General features: G+C 51.0%; 1 protein-coding gene across 1 annotated transcript in view; it reads left to right on the top strand.

Moving 5' to 3' along the window:
• The window catches only part of egfra (epidermal growth factor receptor a (erythroblastic leukemia viral (v-erb-b) oncogene homolog, avian)), a 31,650-nt gene that overhangs the window by 5,597 nt on the left and 2,523 nt on the right, over positions 1-23,530 (top strand). The window contains exons 2-27 of the mRNA XM_053882254.1: positions 10,850-11,001; positions 11,175-11,355; positions 11,425-11,559; positions 11,627-11,695; positions 12,787-12,905; positions 13,158-13,299; positions 13,558-13,674; positions 14,057-14,183; positions 14,249-14,322; positions 14,387-14,474; positions 15,192-15,391; positions 15,456-15,588; positions 16,152-16,242; positions 16,927-17,084; positions 17,158-17,196; positions 17,266-17,410; positions 17,484-17,606; positions 17,968-18,066; positions 19,503-19,688; positions 19,759-19,914; positions 20,081-20,156; positions 20,626-20,772; positions 20,937-21,034; positions 21,095-21,262; positions 23,023-23,070; positions 23,158-23,251. Coding sequence (XP_053738229.1) covers positions 10,850-11,001; positions 11,175-11,355; positions 11,425-11,559; positions 11,627-11,695; positions 12,787-12,905; positions 13,158-13,299; positions 13,558-13,674; positions 14,057-14,183; positions 14,249-14,322; positions 14,387-14,474; positions 15,192-15,391; positions 15,456-15,588; positions 16,152-16,242; positions 16,927-17,084; positions 17,158-17,196; positions 17,266-17,410; positions 17,484-17,606; positions 17,968-18,066; positions 19,503-19,688; positions 19,759-19,914; positions 20,081-20,156; positions 20,626-20,772; positions 20,937-21,034; positions 21,095-21,262; positions 23,023-23,070; positions 23,158-23,251 — 3,165 coding nt within the window. The remainder of the gene's footprint in view (positions 1-10,849; positions 11,002-11,174; positions 11,356-11,424; positions 11,560-11,626; positions 11,696-12,786; positions 12,906-13,157; positions 13,300-13,557; positions 13,675-14,056; positions 14,184-14,248; positions 14,323-14,386; positions 14,475-15,191; positions 15,392-15,455; positions 15,589-16,151; positions 16,243-16,926; positions 17,085-17,157; positions 17,197-17,265; positions 17,411-17,483; positions 17,607-17,967; positions 18,067-19,502; positions 19,689-19,758; positions 19,915-20,080; positions 20,157-20,625; positions 20,773-20,936; positions 21,035-21,094; positions 21,263-23,022; positions 23,071-23,157; positions 23,252-23,530) is intronic.

The raw sequence follows: 23,530 nt of genomic DNA, 5'->3' as shown, positions 1-23,530 counted from the left end.
TGATGTAAGCCAGTCCGGATGTGTCCAGGAGGCCTCCCAGCTGAGGCGTTCCAAGCAGGTCCAGCTGCTCTGACCGTGGCTGTGACCGACTGGTCAGAACATGCAGCGCTCCTCTGTTTACACTGCGAAGGTGGCTCCTCACTGAACTGTGTTTGTACACAGCAGCAAACTAAACTGGTGTATTTACGATCTTTCCATGAGGCACTGAGGGGGGGGGGGGGGTGCAGCGTCGCGCTGCAAAGGAAACCAGGCCACTACTCCTGTGGAGCTGCGAGGCGTCCGGCCGGACTTCCGGGCCGGAGGATGTCTTTTTATCTGGTTGCTGACCCCAGTAACTGACTGGTGTTTCTCTTGCTGACAAGGGACCCGAGTGGACAGTTGCTTCTGGACAAACATGGTGTCCTGCTTGTCAAGTGTGAAGCATATGAAGCGGACATTTTCACAGTGAAGTATATCAATATAATCAAAATATCACCTTTAAAAATAGTTTGATGTTAAAAATGCAACAAATAGTGAAGAGTAAATAAGGTATTTCATTAAGTTAAAGTCTGAGTCATAGCAAGACATTCCCTCAGCCGGAGTGGGGTTACAATCTCTCCACTTGGTTCTCAATCTTCCCCACCACTCCAGCAGAAGTTCTGGAAGCCAGACCCCCTCTTCTGGGTCGTCTGTGAGCAGATGAGCAACAGCTCTTCTCTGAGACCAGCAGCTGCGTAAGGAGGAAGCAACATTGCTGCTTTTATCGGACCATTTTTCTTCTCATTATTCACCAACAGCCCGCAGTTCCTGTTGCTATGACGTCGCCAGCTTTGACTGCGGTTTGTTCCTGCCAGCAGTGGTTTTTTCAGAGAGGAATCACCCATAGAGAGGAGAACAATAGCTTTCTAAACAAATCCCCGACTCTTCAGCGGCTGCAAAAGAGCTGGCTGATCTCTCAAACCAGCGTCCTGCCTCTTCCTGTGTGGTCGTAGAGGGAAAGTTCTTGCCTTCAAGTTCATTCATACTGATCTCTCCTTCAGAGTTGGGCCTCTTTGTTCCTCGTCCTGATGAGAAAGACGTTCATGAAGACACTTTCGGGTTGGTTTGCTTTGACTCTCGGGTCTTTTCCATGGCGACGCACGTCAACAATAGAAAGTCACAACAATAATGTGGCCGTGCTTGACTGGGTTGAACTGTCTAATTGTTTAACTCTTGATCGGGCTTGTCCGATTGTTTTCCCCGCTCCACTGCTTTTCAACGCACTTTTATTGACTCGTGTGAGCTCTGCATGCTCGGCTGCAGAGGCGCGGCGGCCATCAATCATGGCCTACTGTACTTCATTGAAAGGAAGTCTCGACAGGCCGTGACCTGCTGGGTGGAAACGTTGTGGTGTTTGAAGCGAGTCTGAACAACGACAGCAACATTCGCTGCGCTTCTGCGGCGGCACATGGCTAACAGGCTCCCAGGTTTGTCAGAAGCTGGAAATCCAGCCTGTGCTTCAACACGGTGGCTCATGATCAGAATAACACTACAGCATGAGCTGCTGATGGACTGCTGGGGCCTTCTCAATGTGTGTTGTGGTGACACAAAAAGCTCTTTGTTCCAGACGCCGTTGTCTTCTTTAACAAGGCCTTATCTGTCTTCCTTGACCTTAACTTGCCATGTGGACATGACTTCACAACCCTGTGTCAACAGTGGCCAGAAAGGCCTCTCTGTGACCGATGGCTTCCGAGGCGGCTTGTGAGGACCACCGTTATTCACTTCTGTAGTTCCCTTTCAAAGGAAAGACGGCTGTGGAGGTTCCCAGCAGTTCACTGGCGTCCGCCCTGAAGGATGACAGCTCGCCGGGCGAAACCCTTGGACTGTCTTCGCAGTTGTGCTGCCTGGCACCCGTCACCCCGGACTCAGCAGCATGATGCTAGCTAGTGCTGGGGTCCCACCCCGAGTCCCCCCATCAATTTGAGGGCCTGACTCGATTTGCAATTTGAGTCCTGATATTTCAGTCACATCACCAACTTGTCTTGAAAATGGAAGAGATTCTCAGAGAAGCCTTTCAGGGATTCCTTGAGTGGACATCCCACAGAGGAGGCCTGATTCAGATTGAGCCGTCATTGTTCAACCCGGCCGACGGCGGATGAAACAGTCCGACCCGTGTCTCATGCTTGCTCTTTATTTGCACTGTTCCAGAGAGTTATTGGGGGCCGCCCCCGGACCTCCCAACAATACAGAAAAAGGGCCGCCCACTGAAAAAGATCCAAGCAGGAAGCGCTGAGACAGGATATATGTGACCTTTACATTCTGACCTCGCCAACGTAACTCTTCCTCCCGATGAGTTCAAACGGTGTTTTAGCGTCTCCGATAAATAGCCTTTCAGAAGCTGTAATAAATGGATCAATTGAAGAGCAGAACCTTCACACGCTGGGAGGAACCTCCGTGGGTGGATTGACTCTGCAGATGTGCTTGGTGTCGCCTGCGATACGACCTGACACACATCAAAGATGAATCCACCATTTAGCTGCTACTGTGGGTATCAGCGGGGAGAAGTGATGAACAGGGCAGGGGGACACCCTCTGGAAAAGCCTGGCTCCAGAAGCATCTGCTATGGTCGTTACTCAGTCTCCATGGACCCCACGGAAGACGTGTGGTCCTTCATAGGAAAGAATTCAAGCGCTATCTGTTCCTGATGAATCCCTCAGCCAATCTTTAGGAATGAAATATTATTTCTGATGGTATCACCGTTAAAGCCAGAAATATGGAGCTCTGCTGGAGAACTCCAGCCGTTCGTCTTCTTGCACCGTAAATAGCCGATTATTTCATGGCAATATGGCCGTCTGCCTGGAGGAGGAACTATAAGCTGTCTGTCGGAAAGATGAGGGGAGTTTCTGGATGGCTTCTGTCTGCACCTCGGTAACAATAGTCATTACAGTCGGCTTCCTTTCAAGTCAGGAGGACAGTATGGCTGCTGAAGTTGGTTCTGAAAGTCCCAAAAAGTGGCTCTGAACATGACCTCCAATGTATCTGACAACAACAAATCATTCTGTATCACTTCGCTCATTTCAGACTTGAATGTTTCTGCAGCTCAGGATGAGACATGAGGTCAATTATCCTTTTATAGTCCTCAAATGGAAATGAGTTTCCGGTCGCAAACACCGAGCCACACACTCGATATACACAGTTCTCTGTGTGGTTGACGTTGTATGTGGAGCAGGAAAGATTCAGAACATCGAAGATTAAGCACCGAAGAGCTTGTGTCTCTTCTGTGGAGATGGGTCACGTGAGTCCTGTGTTGCTGAACTTGACTCGGCCTGGAAGGATACACTTGATCATCTATGGTTCTACACGCGCTGACGTCCAATGTGCTCTGTTCCCACCACACCCGCTGAAGTACCATTTAGCAACGAGCTGGCAAGTTTCATCAGAACGCTGAACTCACTCAGAACTCATTTTCTGGTTGGATCTGAAGTAGGGACGTCTGAATCACCACATAGTTTCATAATTATTAGCAGAGACACTTAAAAACAGAGCCATCGCTGGACTGTCTCACCATGTGATCAGTTTCATCACCAAATGATCATGTGACACGTCTGTTTTTATAGCTTATTGAAGCACTTAGGTCTATGTTTGCAAGCTGACCATCGACTGTTCAGCTGTACAAACGTCTGGCCCCGGGGCCGCATGTGGCCCTTTGTGTTTGTTAACGTGGGCTGCACATATTGTTTTGTCTTTATTTTAGTTTACTGTGATAGTCACCTTTCGAAGTAAAATGCAAATGAAATGATATCATTTGTAATGAAATGGCAGGTTTCATGCCTGACCCTTGTGTGAGTTTCGTTTCCTGCCCCAAGCCTTGATGCTTGTGTGCAAATGGCCTGGAGTGGTCCGCGCGGCTGATGCCCGTCAGCCCGGACCTGCCCGCGTGCTAAATCCACATCTGTTCTGAGAAAGCAGCTTAAGATATTCATCTGAATTTGCTTGTTAGGGGTTTATTAAGGAGCGACTCCTGCGGTGCCTGGAGGATTTAGAGCGCTCGGTGTAACTAGGTCAGGCGGCCATATGAAAGGACGTGTAAACACAAGCCAGTCAGGTGGTAATAACTGAGTGACGCCCCTAAACTCACCTCCGGCCCCACGTGCACGGCGCTAGCTCGCGCGTGCGCTCACCCCTCTCTGTGAGTCCAGCCGTCTGTGTTTATGCTGCGCGATACTGAGACAAGGTCCCTGTGTCCAGCAGTTGGGCTGATAACAAGTCGTCTGCCGAGTCGTTTGAGGGCCGACGACTGGAAGAAAAAAGCCCATTGTGTTCTGAAAGTGAGGGGGCGTCCTTGAAACAGCCGCCCACTCCAGTCATAATCATCTCAAGCTAGCGATTGTTTTCTGAGACACAGACCACGTGACCACAGGACCCCCCTTCCCTCGTGAAATCTGAGAAAAAATCACATTACATTGTATTCTTAAATGCAGTTAAATAACCAAGTAGATCTGTTGGTGAGCAGCCCTCCTGTGACCTCATGGTTAGAGGTCAAGAGAAGCCCTCGTGAGGTCAGAGAGCTGCTGCTCCTCTTCCCTCACTGGCTCCACAGGAACTTGGCACCCGAACTCAGTGGCATTTCAAGCATTCCACCTTCATGTGTCAGCTCTCGCCTGAGATTCTCCCAAGCTTTCTCCCGGAAATGAAAGTGCTCATGCGTTTGGCTGCAGACTGATCTTGATCACCAGCGTGAGCAGGAATCCACTCACCAGTGTGGAGTGCGCAAGACTGTGCAGTGGAGAAACGCTTACTAACACCAACCCTGGGGCTTTTTGGAAAATATTCCTTTTATGGGGTCTCTCTCTCTCGCACTCTCTCTTTCTCTCTCTCTCTCTCTGTGTGAGGACTAGGGGGGTGTATGTGGGGGGGGGTGCAGAGACTCGTGACTAAGGCGGTAACAGAGTTGTTGGCAGGCAAACACTGGTTTAGACGTGCACAGAAATGATCCTGTCAGCAGTCTAAAATAAGAAACCCTCCAGAAGAAAGGCGGCCTGAGAGAGAGAGAGACAGAGCGTTTATCTGCTCTGCGAGGATGAGTCCGGAGAGCGAGCGTTATCTGCCCTCTCTGCTGATGAGCTCCAACCTGCCGCCCAGAACCCGGGTGATGGGTGATGAGCGTCCACGTCGCCTTGCTCTTTTCCTTCTCCTCTGTTGCGCTTCTTTTCCAGTCATGCTTCAGTGGGGAGGGGGGTGGTGGTGAGTGAGTGAGCAGCAGAGTGATGCCGCCCACTCCCTCTTTGGCCTTCCTCTCCCGCTTCCTGTGGGATTGAAGAGGAGTATGGCTTTAACAGGGAAGGAGAGAAGAAAATGTGTGGGGGGGTGGGGTGCGTGGGGGGGTCGTCTTGGCTCGGCTGGGCTTTAACTGCTAGAATGTTCAAGAGGAAGTGGGCTGGTTGTTGGAACGTTTGTGCAGGACGTTAGTGAAGTTGAGCTGGTGTTCTGGCTCCCACTCGCTCCGTCCGTCCGAGGAAAGTTTGCACTGTCTTCAGCTCCCGCTTTAGGATGTTGGCTCTCATTTTTTAGGGTCACTGTTGCAAACAAAGGTCATTGGCTTTGACCTGCGCCTGGGTTTGGCTCCGGCCAATCACACGCTTCAGTCATGGATCTGGTCAACTGCATCCCACAGCTGGGACCGAGTAGTCTGACGTCACTGGGGAGCAGATGTTTCCATGCTGACGTCGTGTTGAGTGTTGCGGCTTGAGGCAACTTTGGGTGATGTCTGTGTGCTTTCTCTGCTCCTCAATGTGTTTCCTCTAGGCACTCCAGTTTCCTCCCACAGTCGGTGGCCTACAGGAGTTAGCTAGTGGCTCTATCTGTCCAATGATGGACAGCCGCCTCGTGCCCTGGGTTACTTGGACAAGCTGACCCCTGTGACCCCACAAGGGAATCAGCCAAATTAAAACACGATTGACTGATCAAACTCAGTCCTGTTTTACATGGGATTAAATTGGGATGGAAAGAATGACGACACAAGTCGGCGACTTGATGAAAGCTAACTTGGCTTTTTAATGCTCCAAAATGGTCTGAATAATCCACACATCTGTACTGATCTGGACAGTGGGATGTTCCCAGCATTTCTCACTTGGTGCTTTTACAGTTGAGGCTGAGTCAGATGAGCTTAGTAACGTCCCAGAAGCGGCCGTGAGTGCTCGCCGCTCGCTGTATTCCTGTGTTTGTGCAGAGCCTAAATCCTGTTTCCTCACGCCGAGTTGGAGTAAACACGGGGACGCGCTGAGTCGCAGGTATCTGGAGTGTCTCACCGGCTGGTCAAGAGTAAAACAGTGTAAACAAGCCGCTTTCGGCTCTTTATTTGGTCACTCTGCGCAGCTGCCGGTGACAACCTCGTCTGACTGTGGAGTCGGTCCTGAGCTCACAGGCCAGGTCACCCCTTTTCACACCCCCGTTCCTCACTCCGACCCCCGCAAACATCCATCCACACTCACCAACAAGGAGGAGATTGTCGAACCTCCCCAGGAGACAGCATCTGGTTCAGTATGGCGGAGCTGTCTGGAGATGTGCAAAGTTCAACTTCCTGATGCGTTTCTGCTCACTGAGGACGAGGAAGGAGGAGGTTTACTCTCATCCTCACTGACCCCCTTTTTTGTTACGGGCCCCAAGATTCTCTGCAGCAGGATTTCCTCCATGAATTAGGAGTGGAGGAGTGACATGGAAGAGAAGGAGGCAGTGTTCCCCCACGTTTATTCACTCGAGGGCCGACGAGGGAGATTTATGCTGGAGTGAAATCTAAAGATCAGATGCGTCGGCCTCCTACATCCTGTCTGAACCAGAAACAGTCAAAGTCAGCAGCACAGTTTGTCATGCTTCTCAACATCTCCTCAGTGGAGGTCCGAAGGGAACGTTATGGAGAAGAATGGGCTTCTTAAAGGAACGTCGCAGCTTCTCCGATCCACCGTGCGTTATCTGATAATGACATTAGGAGTCTCTGGAAATGGCTTAATGACATTGTGCGAGGTGAACGAGGGGAAGAGGCTGCTGCTGTAAGAAGACTCATCATGATTCATGCCTTTAAAAAAGGCCATTTTATAGACTTTTTTTCCTCTCTCTGGTGCTCTCTTTTCTCTCCTGTTTTCCTTTGTATATTGCTTGATTTTCTGATGCTTTTAATCATTTAGTTTTGGCCCCTATCATCAAGGATCATAACAAACATCTCCATCACTGAACAACACTAAAGAATGTGGCCGCAAAGTTTTGTGTTTGCTCCAACTTTAATGATTAAATCTCATATATCTTGTGGTCCTGTCTCTGGCTGCACGCCTGCTTCTGCTTGGACCCGTTTAATACAGTAATGTTCGACTACATAAGTCAAGGAAGCCGCATGGATGGCGAGCCAAATGGGCTGTTATAAATGAATAATAACAAACGTTAATGTTTCTCTTTTCTCGCAGAGTCTAGTTTTACAATAAGGCGGGGGCCACATTACATGCTGTGAGGCCTGTCAAGCCAATACACAGAAGGAAAACTGGTGAATGGAACTGTAGTTGTGTTGCTATAATATTATAGAACAAGGAGAAGACTGGATGAAGTGCAATTACACCGTAAACTTGCATGAGTTTTTTGGTAACACAACTACGAGTAAAAAAAATTGCCAATTGGTATGTTTCTAATGTCTCTGTGGTAGAATGTCCCTCATTAAAAGAATCCAATTTAAGATTTCAAACTCTGGGGGAAGAAAAACTGACCAAAAAATGGGGGAAGAAAAATGTGAAGACCTAAAACATAAATGAGTCGTATTTAGAATGTCTTTTCTTGTTCCGAGGGCCACAGCTAAAGGGCCCAATGTGGCCAGTTCCCCTGCAGAAATAACTGGTATAAAGGGCTTGAGCTGATCATATCGCCTGGAGAGACACATACCTGCCCACACGCAGCTCAGATCGTTCTTAGTCCCTGAGTAAATATCAGGAGTGGAGTGAGCGGCCTCAGAAGACTAATGATGGGCTTTAGCGGGTGCTTTGTCACGCTGACGTGCCGCTGATCTGCTTCTGCTCACACGGCCGCTGAGGTTCAGGTACGCCCGCCGGCCTCGCCCTGCCCTCAGCCGCCGCCCGGACACTCACTGACAAGGGTTCAGCTGGAGGAAGTGAAGCAATGGGGAGTTAGTCCTTGTCACGTTATGTCACAGGCCACGCCCCCCAGCTGCAGACACTGGTGACTGACGGCGAGTCGAGCTGAGAGCTGGTGGTGGCCCGTGAGGAGGTTGGTTTATGCTCAGAGGTTATCAGGTCGGTTACCACCCGCGGTGGGGTTTGCGAAATAAACAACCCGACCAGCAGAGTGTTTACTGCAGCTGCTGCTTGCTTCTTTAAAGCACTCTTGTCTTTGACTCATCCAAGCGAACGTGAGCGCACTGGGAAAAGATTTTAGCCTGTGTTAACGTTGTGAGTATGTCTTTGGGCTGTGGGAGGAAACCGGAGTACCCAGAGAAAACCCGCGCAGGCCCAGTGTGAATGGTGTGCGTGTGCCCTGCCATGGTCTGGCGACCTGTCCAGGGTGAATTCCTGCCTCTCGCCCAATGAGAGCTGGCGCTAAGCCATGGTTAGATGACAATGTATGCTAGCCCGTGTTAGCTGTAGCCTCGCTGAAGATCACCTAGCTCTTGGCTGTCACCCTGCTAAGCGCTCGCCTCCTTTGTCGGTTAAAGGATGTGAAGAAGATGTAGCCTCAACGATGGTCATGTGTATTTGGGCCCAGGCTTCTACTCTCTTCCCACATGGGTCACGACCTGTGGCCACGCAGTGTATCCAGGTGCAGCAGTGGTGATGCGATACGGAGTTAAATCATCATACAGTATTGTGCGAGCAAGTATCGCGATGTTTGATCGTATCGATATTGTCTTCAGTGTAACTGCTGGAGGAAGGTGGTCTGGACTGCCGCAGTCGTGGTGACCTCTTCTGCCAGGATGATGATGATGATGATGATCAGCTGTGAGGATGCTGCTGTCAGCGAGACGTGAGCAGGCCTCAGCCATTACTGTCCTTTATCATGAGGTGATACTGTGCTTGGCCACTGAAGGAAACGAAGGACGTCCTTGTCCTGTCCGGCCTCTCTGGCCAGGTGGTGGGGCTTCGGGCTTCATGCCAGCTCCTTCCCTGAGAGCCGAGCTAATGAGGACGGGGGGGACGTCAGGAGACAGCTGCTGTTCTTCTGCACGGACATGGTTTTGTGGTGGAAACCTCTGGCGACAGCGCAGAGGAAGCCAGCAGAAAACAGTCTTCACAGTGTTCCTGCACAGACACACAGAGGGACGTGTCACACCTGTGTCATCATCCAGTTCCAGATGTTGCTCAACGTTTGAGGAACTTGCACACAAAACCAATTATCTTTGACGCAGCATTGTCTGAGCACGAGGACGAGGTTACGCCGCCTCAGTTCCAGTCATAACCTGATGGACCTGTTCCTCTCTTCCTAGTTCTCCTCTGGAGGTTTTCGCTCGGTTTGCTTCTCATGGAAGGAGAGGGCTGACGTTTAGTAACCAGATGTGACGGCCTCTTCTTCCTCCTGTTCGACATCCAATTTTACAGAATCAACCTGAAGAAACCACTAGATGTTGGTGGTGTCTGGTGGTTCCACAGCTGGACCACCTGCCAGTGATACCAGAGGCTGGACTGCAGCCTTGTGTCTGCTGCATTTGTGCTTCGATCTCAGTTGTTATACAGTGAAATGTTACATGGAGAAAACACTTTGCTTAAAGCTTATTCGATTATATGATGCATGTTTTTCAGTATCTTTGATTTGTCTGTTTTGAAGGACAAACCCAATGATACGAAGAGCATCGTTTATTAAAAGGATTTTCAGATTTCACTATCAGTGTTGGGGAACCAACGACTCGCGAGCCAGCAGTCGCCGACTCGCACATTGGAGGACAAGCTGAGACCAGTTTCCCTGATGGTCCAGGTTATCCACGGAGTTCTGGGACATGAAACCGCGTTGCACATGAGGTGGCGTCACTCTCAACTGTGACTTTCCATGATGCTCTGACCTGGTGACGGCGTCCAAACGGCAGCGCTAGGTCCAGGACAGTTGGACACAGTTTGGACTAGTGAGAGAATGCTTTGCTCGGAGTGTGGTGTCCCTGTGTGAGCTCTGCTGGAGCCTGAGTTTTCGGTGTTTCCTGGGTGCGCTGCCCATATGTTTACCTTGCTTTGCGCGGCCTTATTAGCTGGTCCCTGAAACAACACGAAGCAAAGAAAGTGCACACATCAGCATTTTCATTTAAGCCTCCACTTCTGGTGGCTGCGACCTGAAGCAATGTTGTTGCAACAATGGTTCATTATCAGATTTAGGGATCTAACGCTTCCCTCACCAATCCGCCTTGAATCATCTGGCGGAACATGTGACACACACACACACACACACACACACGCCCTCGGACCTGTTCTCTGAAATGACAGCAAGCCTGTCGATGCCCGTCACACTGGGGTTTTTTCCCAGGCTTCCAGTGGAAAGATCCGAGCCGCCGCCAGTATAAATACAGCCGCCTCACGTTGACTCACCGCCGCCGAGATGCGAGTTTATTGTGGATGTAACCCAGATTGGTTATTTTTGCTTGACAGTCGACTACAAAGAGATTTTTACAGACACGAGCGTCTAAAAATGAGCCGCGGTGTTACGTAAGAAGTCAGAGTCAGATGAGAGAGCAGACGGTGTTTGTCTTTGTTATTGTGGATGCAGATGAGTTATGGCGGCGCTGCGCAGGGTCTGGTGAGGCCTTGCAGCTGGGCTGGTTTCACTCACCAGACACGGTCATGGTCGCTTCCTCTGTCTTGTCTGTTTTGCTCAGCGTGAGTCGTGAACTCTTTCAAATGATTCTTGTTCTGGGTTGCAGCTTGTCAAGGCATCACCAATCGATTGAACCTTCTCGGCACCAAAGATGACCACTACCAGAACATGGTGAAGACCTACAGCAACTGCACCGTGGTGCTGGAGAACCTGGAGGTCACTTACATGGAAGAGCATCACGACCTGTCCTTCCTCCAGGTAATGACCCCTCACACTCTCCCGATCAGGGTCTGAAATGGACCTTTCATGCCGTCAGGAAGTGAGGTCGTGCTATCGTCACACTTACTCACGTTGTAGCGACACAGTCAAACTAAGAGCTGAAAGCCTGAGTGAGATGAGGGATGCTGAAACGTTTGAGTGTCCGTCCCCAGTCCATCGAAGAGGTGGGTGGCTACGTCCTCATCGCTCTGAACATGGCGTCCAGGATTCCTCTGGGAAACCTCCGGATCATCCGAGGCCACACCCTCTACGACGGAGAGTTTGCGCTGGCCGTCCTCTCAAACTCTGAGAAAAGCCGCGGCACCAGCGAGCTGGTCCTGAACAACCTCACCGGTCAGTGCTCCCCATCTCCCCCTGCTGGTCACTGCTCTGCCTTTCGTCTCACCAGCCTGATTTGTCCAGAAATTCTCAAAGGAGGAGTCAAATTTCGGAACAACAACCTGCTGTGCAACGTGGAGACAATTCAGTGGTACGACATCGTGAACGGCGACAGCAGGCCGAAGATGGAGCCCCCTCGGCGGAGTTTGAACCCACTATGTATGTGACTCACAAGAGCTGGAGATGGGCTCCGTCCACTAACAGGTTATTGTTTTGTCTGTAACAGGTAAGAAGTGTGACAGCAGCTGCTACAATGGATCCTGCTGGGCCCCCGGTCCCCAGAACTGTCAGATATGTGAGTCACGGTCTGGTCTCAGTCCTGGACCTCAGCAGAACCTTTCACTGAAAACAACAACCTCCCTCAGTGTGAATTCAGTGGATTACTTCCTCCTAGCCACCTCCCTGAAAACTATTCATGGATTGGGATTCACGTGACCAACCTTGGCCCCTTGGGCGTGTCTCCCTCTCTAAAGCTGCCCCTAGCTCAGAGGTGGGCAGCGCGTGGCTCGGGGCCACATGCGGCCCTGTGCCTGCAGAAGTGCGGCCCTCATGAGGACAAAACTGCACAACAATGAATACAAATTCTATATTTAACTTTCATATTTTGTAACCTTTATTTTCATACTCATTTTTAATTCACTTTGTTTTAATGAGTAGCGCTCATTTCAGCAGCTTAAATTAATAATGAATTATATGTATTGAAAAAATACCTTCTAATGAAGTTCCTTTCAACCTTAAAATATTTATATATATGTTGTCATTAAACACAATGCATAAAAATGATATCATGCATAACCAGATAACATATGTTAGTCATAGAATGCAATCGTGCTTGTTTCTAATTTACAATATTCCATTGGATTTAATCTACCATAATAAATGTATTTCTCTTTTTCACATTCCTCACATTATATCATGTGGCCTACGAGCTGGCTGCTAGTTAGCAACACGTGTCAACTCAAGGTGCTGAAAGAATCTTTGCCCAAGAATAAATAAATCCTACTTGAGAAGAAAAAACAGGGATTGAAAATACCAAATTGATGTTTTTGTGTTTGCCGATAGTCTCAGCTAACTGCTGAGCAGCTCTGCCTTGCTTCGATGAGACAGAGCTTTTTTTCTTTAAGTTAAAACACAGTTTTGGTTGTACATTGCTTCTTATTTTGAAACGAAGTGGTGTTTTGATAGCTAACGTGTGACCACATTAGTCACTGGACACAGCTGTTTTGTTCGGTATGTCATGTGACCTGCAGAGCCTTTATGGTGCCACTTATTTTATGAGCGTTTGATTCTGCAAGGTCCCAAGTCCGAGTCCAGCTCGAGTGCGACTTTAAACCCGGTGGATGCAGGTTTAGCGTGGACTCATGTGTTGATTTCCTCCTCCATCAGTCACCAAGCTGACGTGTGCACAGCAGTGCTCCAAGAGGTGCAAAGGACCGTCGCCCATCGACTGCTGCAACGAACACTGCGCGGCCGGCTGCACGGGACCGCGACCCACCGACTGTCTGGTGAGAAACACGCCGAGAATCAGATCCATCAGGGAAACAATGGGTTTTCTGTTCGCCCTTGTTTGTAAGACGGCGGCACATAAACAAGGCTCGCTCATCCGCAGCCTAACTGCTGATTAAATCTTTCACCTGGCAGCGTCTCTCCTCAGCTTTGGGGATTATCCCAGGCTGTGACGGAGGAATGCTCTGTTATCATTACGGCGGGGCTCTGTCATGCTCCCACAGCACTGCATGGCTGTGTTTGTGTTGCAGGCATGCCGAGACTTCCGGGACGACGGCGTGTGCAAGGACTCCTGCCCGGGCCTCATGCTCTACGACCCCAACCTGCACCAGATGGTCCGCAACCCTCACGGAAAGTACAGTTTCGGTGCCACCTGCGTCGCCAGCTGCCCACGTAAGCACCACCCGCTTCCTTCAGGAGCGCAGACGTGAAGTTGATGTGGTCGCCCCCTGCTGTTAGACTTGAAGTGGCGGCCGCTTGTTTGAGGTCAGTGATAAACTGTGGAGACAAGGAGAGCGAGTGACTGAGTCTGAGGACACGGTCAAGTTGGCGAGGAAAGGGATCTGGTTCTTAACCCGGCTTCTGCCAAGACACCAGCATGTTTCCGTTCAGAGCTGCATGAGCATTGCTTCTCTGATGCTCTGCTGGCAGACAACTACGTGGTGACGGATCCGGGCGCCTGTGTGAGGAGCTGCAGCGATGGCACGTACGAGGTGGAAGAGGGCGGGGTCAGGAAGTGTGCCAAGTGTGACGGACTCTGCCCCAAAGGTAAGATGTTGCACATTAACTGTGTCAATCAGGACAGAACACACTGACTCACATCCTTTACTGGCTCTGACTCATCGCAGCTCCAGAGATCCGCGGTTTGACACACTTTTCCTCACAAACATTATTCTACTCATAAGTCAAAAGTCAGCTCACATCAATGGTTTAGTTTCTGTAGTATTTATACTTCTCGCTAAAAAAAAACGAGCCTCAAGGACTACAAAAATGGCCGACGCCACGGGGCTGCAGCTCCCTTCTGGTTTGAGTCGAGAACAAACGATAACGAAACTAAAGTGGCTGAGCTAAAAGGATGAACGTGGTCCTTCACACTGTTCATGTTCTTGTAACTCCTGGTGAGTCAGGTGTCGCCCTTCTTTGCCAACAGTGTGTAATGGACTTGGCACCGGCAACCTGACTCACATCATTTCAGTCAACGCCACCAACATCGACTCCTTCAAGAACTGCACCAAAATCAATGGGAACATCGCCTTCATCCACACCTCCATCCACGGGTGGGTCCGGCGCCGCTCCCCGTCTCCCTCTCTCACAGACTGACCGGCCTGTCTCCATCTCACAGGGATCGTTTCACCAAAACGCCCAAGATGGATCCCACACAGCTGGATGTGTTCAGGACGGTGAAAGAGATCACTGGTAGGAGCTGAGCGCACCACGCTGTGCTGCGGTCCCCGTCATTAACCTGGCTGTGCTGGTGTAGGGTACCTGTGGATCCAGACCTGGCCCGAGAGCATGGCATCACTCAGTCCTTTTGAGAACCTGGAGATCATCCGCGGCCGGACCAGACGGTGTGTACCTCATGAGTGCCATCTTCTGTTTGTCCGCACCTCCCTCCCCGGCAGAGACTCTCCTCTCCAGTGGCTGCTCCCTGTTGCTGCCCCCTGTGGCTGCAACATCCTGGGCTGTTATTCACGCCCGGTTCACCCACATTCACACTACCTTCTCTGGTGCTATCTTGGGTCCGCCCATTTCAAGAGCCACAATGCAGGCGAATGAAAGGCCGCCAGCAGTCTGCAGTCCTGGCTCCACCACTTCTGTGTGGCTCATTTATCTATGTACAATCCAGGCCAGACAGTTGACTGATCTTCATTTAAGGGATGTCCACGTTAACTTGATGAACTCCGTCGGATGGAGGTGTTAACTCTGTTAACCCATCAGCTGCTCACTCAATGACTCATTCAGACCCAATTTCCAGCGGAAGCTTTCTCGGGTCCACCTCCACAGTGAATTCACTGGGCTTCTATTTTTCCAGCTGCTGCATGATCCCCTCTCACTACAGTCCCATCTGCTGCGCTGTCATATCAGGAGAGTTGGGAAGGGATTCAGACTCAGGACTGCCTGGTCTCTCCAGCCCGATCAGGCTAAAACCAGAAGTTAGATTTAAATAAACTCGCCCCATCGGGCACTGCAGTGGTTCCACCTCCGTCGCTTCAGAAGAGTGGAAGGCTTGAGATTATTTTTGGGCCCCGCTGTGATGGAGTTGAACACCTCTGATTTACCCTTAGGGGCAGCCGCAGTTTGGTCGTGACGAAGCTTGGCATCACCCACTTGGGTCTTCGCTCGCTCAAAGAAATCAGCGATGGAGATGTCTACATCCACGACAACAACAACCTCTGCTACACCAACAAGTCGCACTGGTACAAGCTTTTCAAGTCCTCGTCTCAGAGCCCGACCAGCGATGCCGACGCCAATGCTGCCAAATGTGGTGAGTGTGGCGACCCGCAGTGGTTCGGACCCGCAGTGGTTCTGACGAGAACTTGTGCCTGCAGCGGAGAGAGGCAACACGTGCGACAGGAAGTGCACCCCAGACGGCTGCTGGGGCCCCGGTGCCGACATGTGCTTCGCCTGCCGAGATTACAGCCGGCACGGGAGTTGCGTGGACTCCTGCAACATCCTGGAAGGGTAATGGAGGAATCCGGAGTTGAGCGACTTCTGAACTCCAGCAAACAAACATCAGATCTATTTGTGGAAGCGTGCAGTTGATAATGTCAGATGAATTGATGGAGCTGGAGATGACTTGCACAGCTTTCTTAAGGGTCATGATGTTGGCCCTCTGGGGACCCACCAAGTGGCAGCGAACAAACATCTGAGCCTCATAAATACAAGCAATTTTTCCGCCCAGATAAGAGCCGTCAGATGTTTGGAGCTAGATTACTGAGGCCGACACAAAGAGAGATTGTGTTCCTTAAAGATGAGTTTTAAACTACAGTAAAATGGAAACGTTATGGCTCCTTCTCTGTTTGAGACACTGTAAGCCACAGTACAGATACAGTCCCGTATTCCCGCTTAAGACGTGACAGTACAGTGAACAGGAGCCTGGCTCTGGGGTTCCAGCTTAAACAACAACTTCTCTCCCTCTCGGTTTGCTGTCAAACATTGAAATGCAGCTCTACACTTTAACTTTTGCCAGGGAGCCTTTCAGCTTGGATGTCACTGATTGAAGGTGTCTTGTTGTTGTTGTGCAGCGAGCCGCGGGAGACGGTGATGAATAATACCTGCGTGGAGTGTCACCCCGAGTGTCAGCGGCTGAACGGGACGGCCACCTGCAGCGCTCCCGTACGTCTGCTGCCTGAAACGCCTCTGTAATGGAAAACACCGATTAAAATTCAGCCGCCAACACTTCTTTGAATGTTGTTTATCATCAAGTTACATTGCTTTAAAGGCCCGGGGTATTATGTGGTTATGTGTGACTTACTGTGGGTCTGGTGCGATGCTATATATTGGACCTGCGCAGGGCAGTTTAATAGCCACATTATATATATATATATACTGGAGAGGAAGTTATATTTAGTCCTTCATTTTGAGTACGTGTTATATATAAGATCTTCACTGTAAATCATAAATATGGGAAGGTTTTCTCTTCTGGTCTTGATATTCTGTGTAAAAACAATTGTTGTGGGGCTAAATATTACCTCATCAGTTTGTTTGTATTTTGTAATGCATTTCAAAGGGCAATACATTTTTACTTGAAATGAAATGTAAAATGAAAGTCTCAGTGATCTGATGATCAGTCTCACCAGGGCCTCATAAGGGCCACATAAATGCAGGCCAAGGGCCACATGTGGCCCCGAGCCGCAGGTTTGTTTTTACGCCCAATCTGCTCAATATTCATGATTTCCAATCAATAACATCATATATTCGAAAGCATCATGACATCCGACTCCTGAGTCTTCTGCTTACTTATGGCTCCTCTCAGGATGTTTGGAAACATCTCAAGTGTTGGCTGCTGTTTGCTTCCAGGGCTCTGGAAACTGTACCAAGTGTGCCAACTTCAGAGACGGGCTCTTCTGTGTGTCCTGCTGCCCTCAAGGCGTCCCCGGGGAGGACGACACGCTGGTGTGGAAGTACGCCGACGCCAGGAAAGTCTGTCAGCTCTGCCACAAGAACTGCACTCAGGGGTGAGGACGCGCTCCTCTGCGAGACGCTGGAAGGGAGTCGCCTTCTCATGTCTTCTCTCTCGTCGGCTCTCAGGTGTGTGGGTCACGGTCTGGAAGGCTGCCAGGGCAAAAGGTGAGCCACTCCCCTCCACGTTTTCTCAAGTGACCCTGAGGGTGTTGACTGTGAGGCCGGTGTGGTCAGGACCGCTGGTGTTCCAATGATCGCGGCGGGACTGGTCGGCGGTCTGCTGGCTCTGCTGGTGGCCGGCTTGTCGGTCTTCGTTCTGCTGCGGCGACGACACATCAAGAGGAAGAGAACGCTGCGGAGACTTCTCCAGGAGAAAGAGGTGGGCGTGAGCTTCAGATGAGAAAACCCTCTGTCGGAACTGGTGGTTCAACCAAGACCATGTGTCCGCCCAGTTGGTTCAACCTCTGACCCCGAGTGGAGAAGCTCCCAACCAGGCTCTGCTGCGGATCCTGAAGGAGCCCGAGTTCAAGAAGATTAAGGTTCTGGGATCAGGCGCTTTTGGAACGGTTTATAAGGTAATGACACAGAGGTGTAGTGCTGCGTGCATGTGCCGAGTCGGCAGAAAGCCCTCCGCATCTGCTGCAAATTATTCAATCAAAAAGCACATTGTTATCAGGCCGTGTCACTCTGCTGTGGCGGCACTCTCACTCTCGTTTGAGGGGTCCACTCTGTTTTCACACTGGACGGCTTTAGTTATGATCATTATTCCTCACCACTCCCACGGCTCCAGACTCAGCTGGAATTATTGATGGATTTCCATTCATCTCAGACTTTACTCATTCATTTCTCTGTCCCCGCCTGCGTGCGCACGTCTTGAACTGAGTGTAGTGTCTGCGAGTGCTCCAATGGTTGTTGGTGTGGTTTGTGTCCTCGCAGGGTTTGTGGGTCCCGGAGGGAGAAGACGTGAAGATCCCAGTGGCCATCAAGGTCCTACGAGAAGCTACGTCTCCCAAAGCTAACAAAGACATCCTGGATGTAAGTCCACTACGCCCCGTCACGTGACCAGCTGCAGTTCGCCATTGAGCAAAACAAAAACAAAACGAAATCTGCAATCGAATCACTGAAATGGTGTCGAATGTTTCCTCATTCATTGCTGCTGCTGGCTGCACACTGTTATGACAGAGTTTGTTAACCCTACTGCCACCTGCCGTCCGATGTAGCTCACTGCGCTCAGAATATATGCAACACAAATAAAGTTAATGTACAGCAGTAATATTAGATTCACAGTTGGGGTGGAAATGAGTATGTTGGCGGAGGTATGTGCTCTCCCAGTGCCTTTCTCTGTCTGTTCTAATAAGGTTTGCTTTTCATGTTAGTCATAGCTAATATCCAAGCTTTATCCAAATGGAATAGTTTGAGATAAAAATGTAGAACTTTATCTAGTTTTACGCTTGTACATGTGAATTAATCTATTACATTTCATTTTTTCACCATCGTAAATGGCCCGTGCGAAACCGTGTCATGTGATCCGGTGCTGTGGAGGGTCCGCCTAGGCTCGAGCAGTGACTCCCCTCAAACAACCTTAGGTCGGAGAGTGAGTGACAGTCGTTTCCCATGACCTGGTAAACCGACTGTAAAGTGCTCACTAACTTATTGTACTTGTAACTTCATCTGGAGGGTAATTGGGTCGTATTTTCTCTGGACGGAGCGACTCTGCGCCGCAGCGCTGCGACACCCATGGGGCTTTGAAGAAACAGGATTAATTTGCCGGAGGCCGGCGAGGGGGAGTTGGTGTGTGTGTTCCAAGGCTGAGGTGTTCTGGAATGGAATGCAGCCTGCAGCCACTCTCAGACTCTTCCAACCGCTGGATGGAAACAGCTGAATGTACAGCAGTTTTTGGGGCCTTGTTTTGCTCGATCAGGCTTCACATGGGTGTTGTGGTGACCAGTGAGCCCGAGGGCAGAGCTGCTAGGACGCTGTCGTTGCCAAGTGCTGACTCTTTATTATGTAAGTGCAACGGTGGGCTGGTGCGCTGGAACAGTGGAGAGGAAGTTGGACGACGAGCTGAAAATCATTCAAGTGTGAGTCACTTTAGGCAGGACAAGCCCCCGATTGGCAGTTGCTGTGGGTTCCATGGTTGTGTTGTCTCACATGTGTTGAACTAAGGATGAACAGTTGGAGTGGAGCTGCTCCCCATCTTGAGGTCTTGTTCTCGAGTGAGGAAAGGGTGGAGCATGAGGACACTATCGTCCTGCCCAGATGAAGAAGGAGCTGAGCCACAAGACGTGCAGCTCCTTCTCTCACCCGGAGCTCTGGGTAACACCCAGAACAAGCTGAGCTGTTGGCAGCTCTGGTGTCTTCTCCCGACGCCTCTGGGAGGCTCTTCATCTTCTGACCTGGACAGGAGGTCCATTGGTTCTGCTGCCCTTCAGTTAACAAAAGCTGAGAAGGTGTCTTTGACCGATCCCCAGGAGGCCTACGTGATGGCCAGCGTGGAGCATCCGCACGTCTGCCGCCTGCTGGGAATCTGCCTGACCTCCACCGTCCAGCTGGTCACCCAGCTCATGCCGTTCGGCTGCCTCCTGGACTACGTGAAGGAGCACAAGGACAACATCGGCTCGCAGCCGCTGCTCAACTGGTGTGTGCAGATCGCCAAGGTGAGAGACTGAGAGCCTTCCGACGCTCGGCGGGAGCGTTGCGTAACAGGCGCCTGTGTTTGGCTGGCAGGGAATGAGCTACCTGGAGGAGCGCCACTTGGTGCACCGTGACTTGGCCGCTCGGAACGTCCTGGTCAAAACCCCTTACCACGTCAAGATCACCGACTTTGGTCTGGCAAAGCTGCTGAATTCTGATGAGAAGGAGTACCACGCTGATGGCGGGAAGGTTGGTGGTTCATTTCCCGGCTGCTATCAATCACTGTTGGTGACACTGAGGACTCCTTTATTCAGATGAATGCGCCTGTTGATGAAAGATATTCTCGCTGCTTTTAATCAGACCGTGGAAAAATCTTATGCAAGTCATGTTGACTTTGGGCTCGGTTCCTCTGCAGGTGCCAATCAAATGGATGGCTCTTGAATCCATCCTGAACAGGACCTACACGCACCAGAGTGACGTGTGGAGCTACGGTGAGCGCTGCGCTGCTGCCGCACAAACATCTGGAGTCCTTTCTTCTGTGGTCTGGCTGGGGGGTGTTGACCTTGTGTGCAGTAGACTTCCACTGCAGAGGTCATCTCAGGTAGCAAGCTGCTGCTGAGGGGGGGGTTAGAGCGAGGAGAAGACATTAGAAGGTCAGGTATGTGACGCCCACACTCGGGCGCTGGAAGATCTTCTCGTGTTACGGTTGCACCGACCCACTCGCTGCCTTCCTCCAGCTCCAATGAAGCACAGATGTCTGCACATTTACTCCCGGAAATCAAACACTACGCAGCACTTTAGTGAAGGACAGGCTGTAAAGGCTTCTGTTCCCAGAGGTTTGGTGAAGCCTGCTGCCTGTTACGATTGGCACTTCCTGCCCCAGCATCCTGCCATCTCCCTCTGCTGCTCATCCCGTGCTCTCAGAACCAGCCTTCACCCTTCACTGTTTGTTTGCTGCAGGCGTCACTGTCTGGGAGCTGATGACGTTCGGGACCAAACCCTACGACGGAATTCCGGCCAGTGAAATCGCCGGCGTGCTGGAGAAGGGAGAGCGCCTGCCTCAGCCGCCCATCTGCACCATCGACGTCTACATGATCATGGTCAAGTGTGAGGAACTCTGTCAAACTTCCAGCTTTATTCTAGTGCAAAGTTAAAACTGTAGCACATGAGACGCGAGGTAACACAACTGCAGCAGAGAGAGCAACACAACATTGAACACACAGCCTCCAGCACTGAGGGAAACTGCTGACATCAGGGCCTCGTCTCCGCAGGCTGGATGATCGACGCCGACAGTCGGCCGCGCTTCAGAGAGCTGATAGCAGAGTTCAGTAAGATGGCCCGGGACCCGTCGCGATACCTGGTCATTCAGGTACAGAGCGACCAGCGTGTGTGGGACGTTCCGTCGTCACTGCTGTGCTGTCCGTCACAGGGCGACGACCACATGCAGCTGCAGAGTCCCGTCAATCCCAGGTTCTACCGCAGCCTCATCAGCGGCGAGGAGATGGAGGACGCCGTGGACGCGGACGAGTACCTGCTGCCGCAGCACGGCTTCTTCTCCAGCCCCAGCACGTCGCAAACGCCGCTGCTGCACTCCACCGTAAGACCACCGCTGACACCTGCTGGTTCTTCCAGCGTCTCGCTGCCTCATTCTGATGGGAATAGATTGTAATTCTGCGGACAATTCTTGGTCTTTAGCCTGTATTTTCTTGTTTGCTGAGCATAAAATAGCCACACATTTGGGCCATACACCACTTTATAGGTGTCGATATCGAACTTGTCATAGTTCGAACTCGGCACACATACCACGTGTGGTGGTCTTCACAGGCAGCAGGTCGACTCGTGGGGTCAGAGGTTTTTGTCCGTAGGTGTTTCCCTCAGCGTAATATAGTGACATTGGGAAAGTGGCCTTTTGCGTCTGATACTGAAGAAAAAGGCAGCCTTCAGCGTTGCATATTGACGCATTGGCAGCGTGACGTGAAAAAAAGACACGGGTCAAGGTTGGGTCAGCGATGGGGTGGTGCTCCATTCATTCTCTGTTTAGTAATGTGGTAGATTGCTATTTAAAGCCCATTAAACGGCCACGCAGTTTAGTTACGGTGACACTCCATTACTAAGGAGGAGGGCCATGTGAGGGGTTATAAATATAATGTCATATCCTCGCGATGCTGCCCGCGCTCGTGCATTCCCGCGCCTCTGCGTGTGCTGCTCCACAGCGCATGATCCACGCTGCCCCGCCTGGAACACTACAGAAGGAAACCCTTCTTTCACTCCACCTATGTGTAACTGCGCTGAAGGCTGGACACAAAGGTCGCACGTTCCCAACGTCAGCATATTACGCCATAGCAGTGAGGATGGGACCATCACTGGTCCTGTGCAGCCTCCTGGTTATTTTCTGCCACGAATACTGCACATTTATAACCGAGGCTGCGAGCCCTGCGGTGTCGGATCCCGGGCTGCAGAAGGCCCACGGGCCAGATGTAACGGCCTCCTCACCTCAGCAGCTGAAGCCAACTCTTTAAAGCTAGGCCCAAACTTGGACCGCCGACTCATCCCCCTCCCAGGGGAAAGTTTCCTGGCTTTTGGACCGAGGTTCAACGGCTTTGGAGTCAGTCACGCTGACCTGCTCCACCTCAGCTGGTTCCTGATATCCAAACGTGACTGAACGAGTGCGGCGCTCCTGAAAAATCAATCTGGCTGAGCCCGGCGCACGTGCGCAGCCTGGCTTCATCATTATCCTGCTCTGGAAACAAACAGTAGCCTGCTGGTGGGAGCAGGGGCCGCTGCTGATGGAGCCTGCAGATGCCCAGTTATCCTCTTCTCTTCAGGTCCACTCGTTCATGGCCCGACCCACGTTAACGTTCGCCTTCTTAATTGTCACCGGCGGGAATAGCTGTAGTGTTCCTGACCCCCCCACCCCCACTTCCTCCCGGCTGATCGGTGATGGATGTGAACTTCCACATCAGGATCCAATAAAGCTGAGCGTGGGTCTACCTGGGATCCAGCCTGAGAGCCTTCACAGGCCGCTGCCCCCTCCCACACACACACACACACACACACACACACACACGCTGGGTCCAGCTCGGTGGTGCAGATGGCTGCTCCTCCAAAATGTTTAATTTCCGTGGCTTGTCGAAAGTAATTGCTGTGGTGCAGCTGTCACTCAGCGCTCGGCCGCCGCTCGGTTCCCATGGTTTCCTGCGCCATTCAGAGTCTGACAGACGCAGCATGGACGTGTATTTTGGAGCGTCAGCGGGTTCTGAGGTGACAGCTGCAGTCAGCACCAAACTGACTGGGGAAGCTTAGGAAGATCCTGCTGGAGATCCAGACTCACTGGCCGCCCTCTCTCTCTCCCCGCAGAGCTTCAACAGCAGCAGCGGAACATGTCACAGCAGAAACGGCTTGTTGGTAAGAGCTGCACACGTCAGACGCTTGCACCTGATCCTGTGAGTTTCTGAGGACAAATCAAGTGAAAGCCCCGCTCCTCTGCTGCAGAATGGCTTCCCGAGCCGGGACGGCAGCATTGTTCTGCGCTACATCCCTGATCCCACTGTCAAACTTCTGGATGACGCCTTTCAGCCTGCTCCAGGCAAGTGTTCCCCCCGCTGAGTGACAGCAGGCGGCCGCGGGCGCCACCTGTTGGTCAAGAGTGGAACTGCACTGACTCCTCCTGAGCGGGAACATTCACGGTTCCAAGTTTGAACTCCGGCCTTGTTTACACAACCAAATCACAAGTCTTTTTGAGCCGCTTTATCTGCGGAACTCATTTTTTTTGTTTCATTACGACTGTTTGTACAGAAATATTTAATAGTTTATAGACTTACCAATGGTTTTAACTGTAAATAATGTTAATACAAGGGTTTCATTT

The sequence above is a fragment of the Synchiropus splendidus genome, chromosome 13, assembly GCF_027744825.2.
Source record: "Synchiropus splendidus isolate RoL2022-P1 chromosome 13, RoL_Sspl_1.0, whole genome shotgun sequence".
Lineage (NCBI taxonomy): Eukaryota > Metazoa > Chordata > Actinopteri > Syngnathiformes > Callionymidae > Synchiropus > Synchiropus splendidus.
The sequence above is the reverse complement of the archived record's forward strand: the minus strand, read 5'-3'. Positions and strand labels throughout refer to the sequence as shown.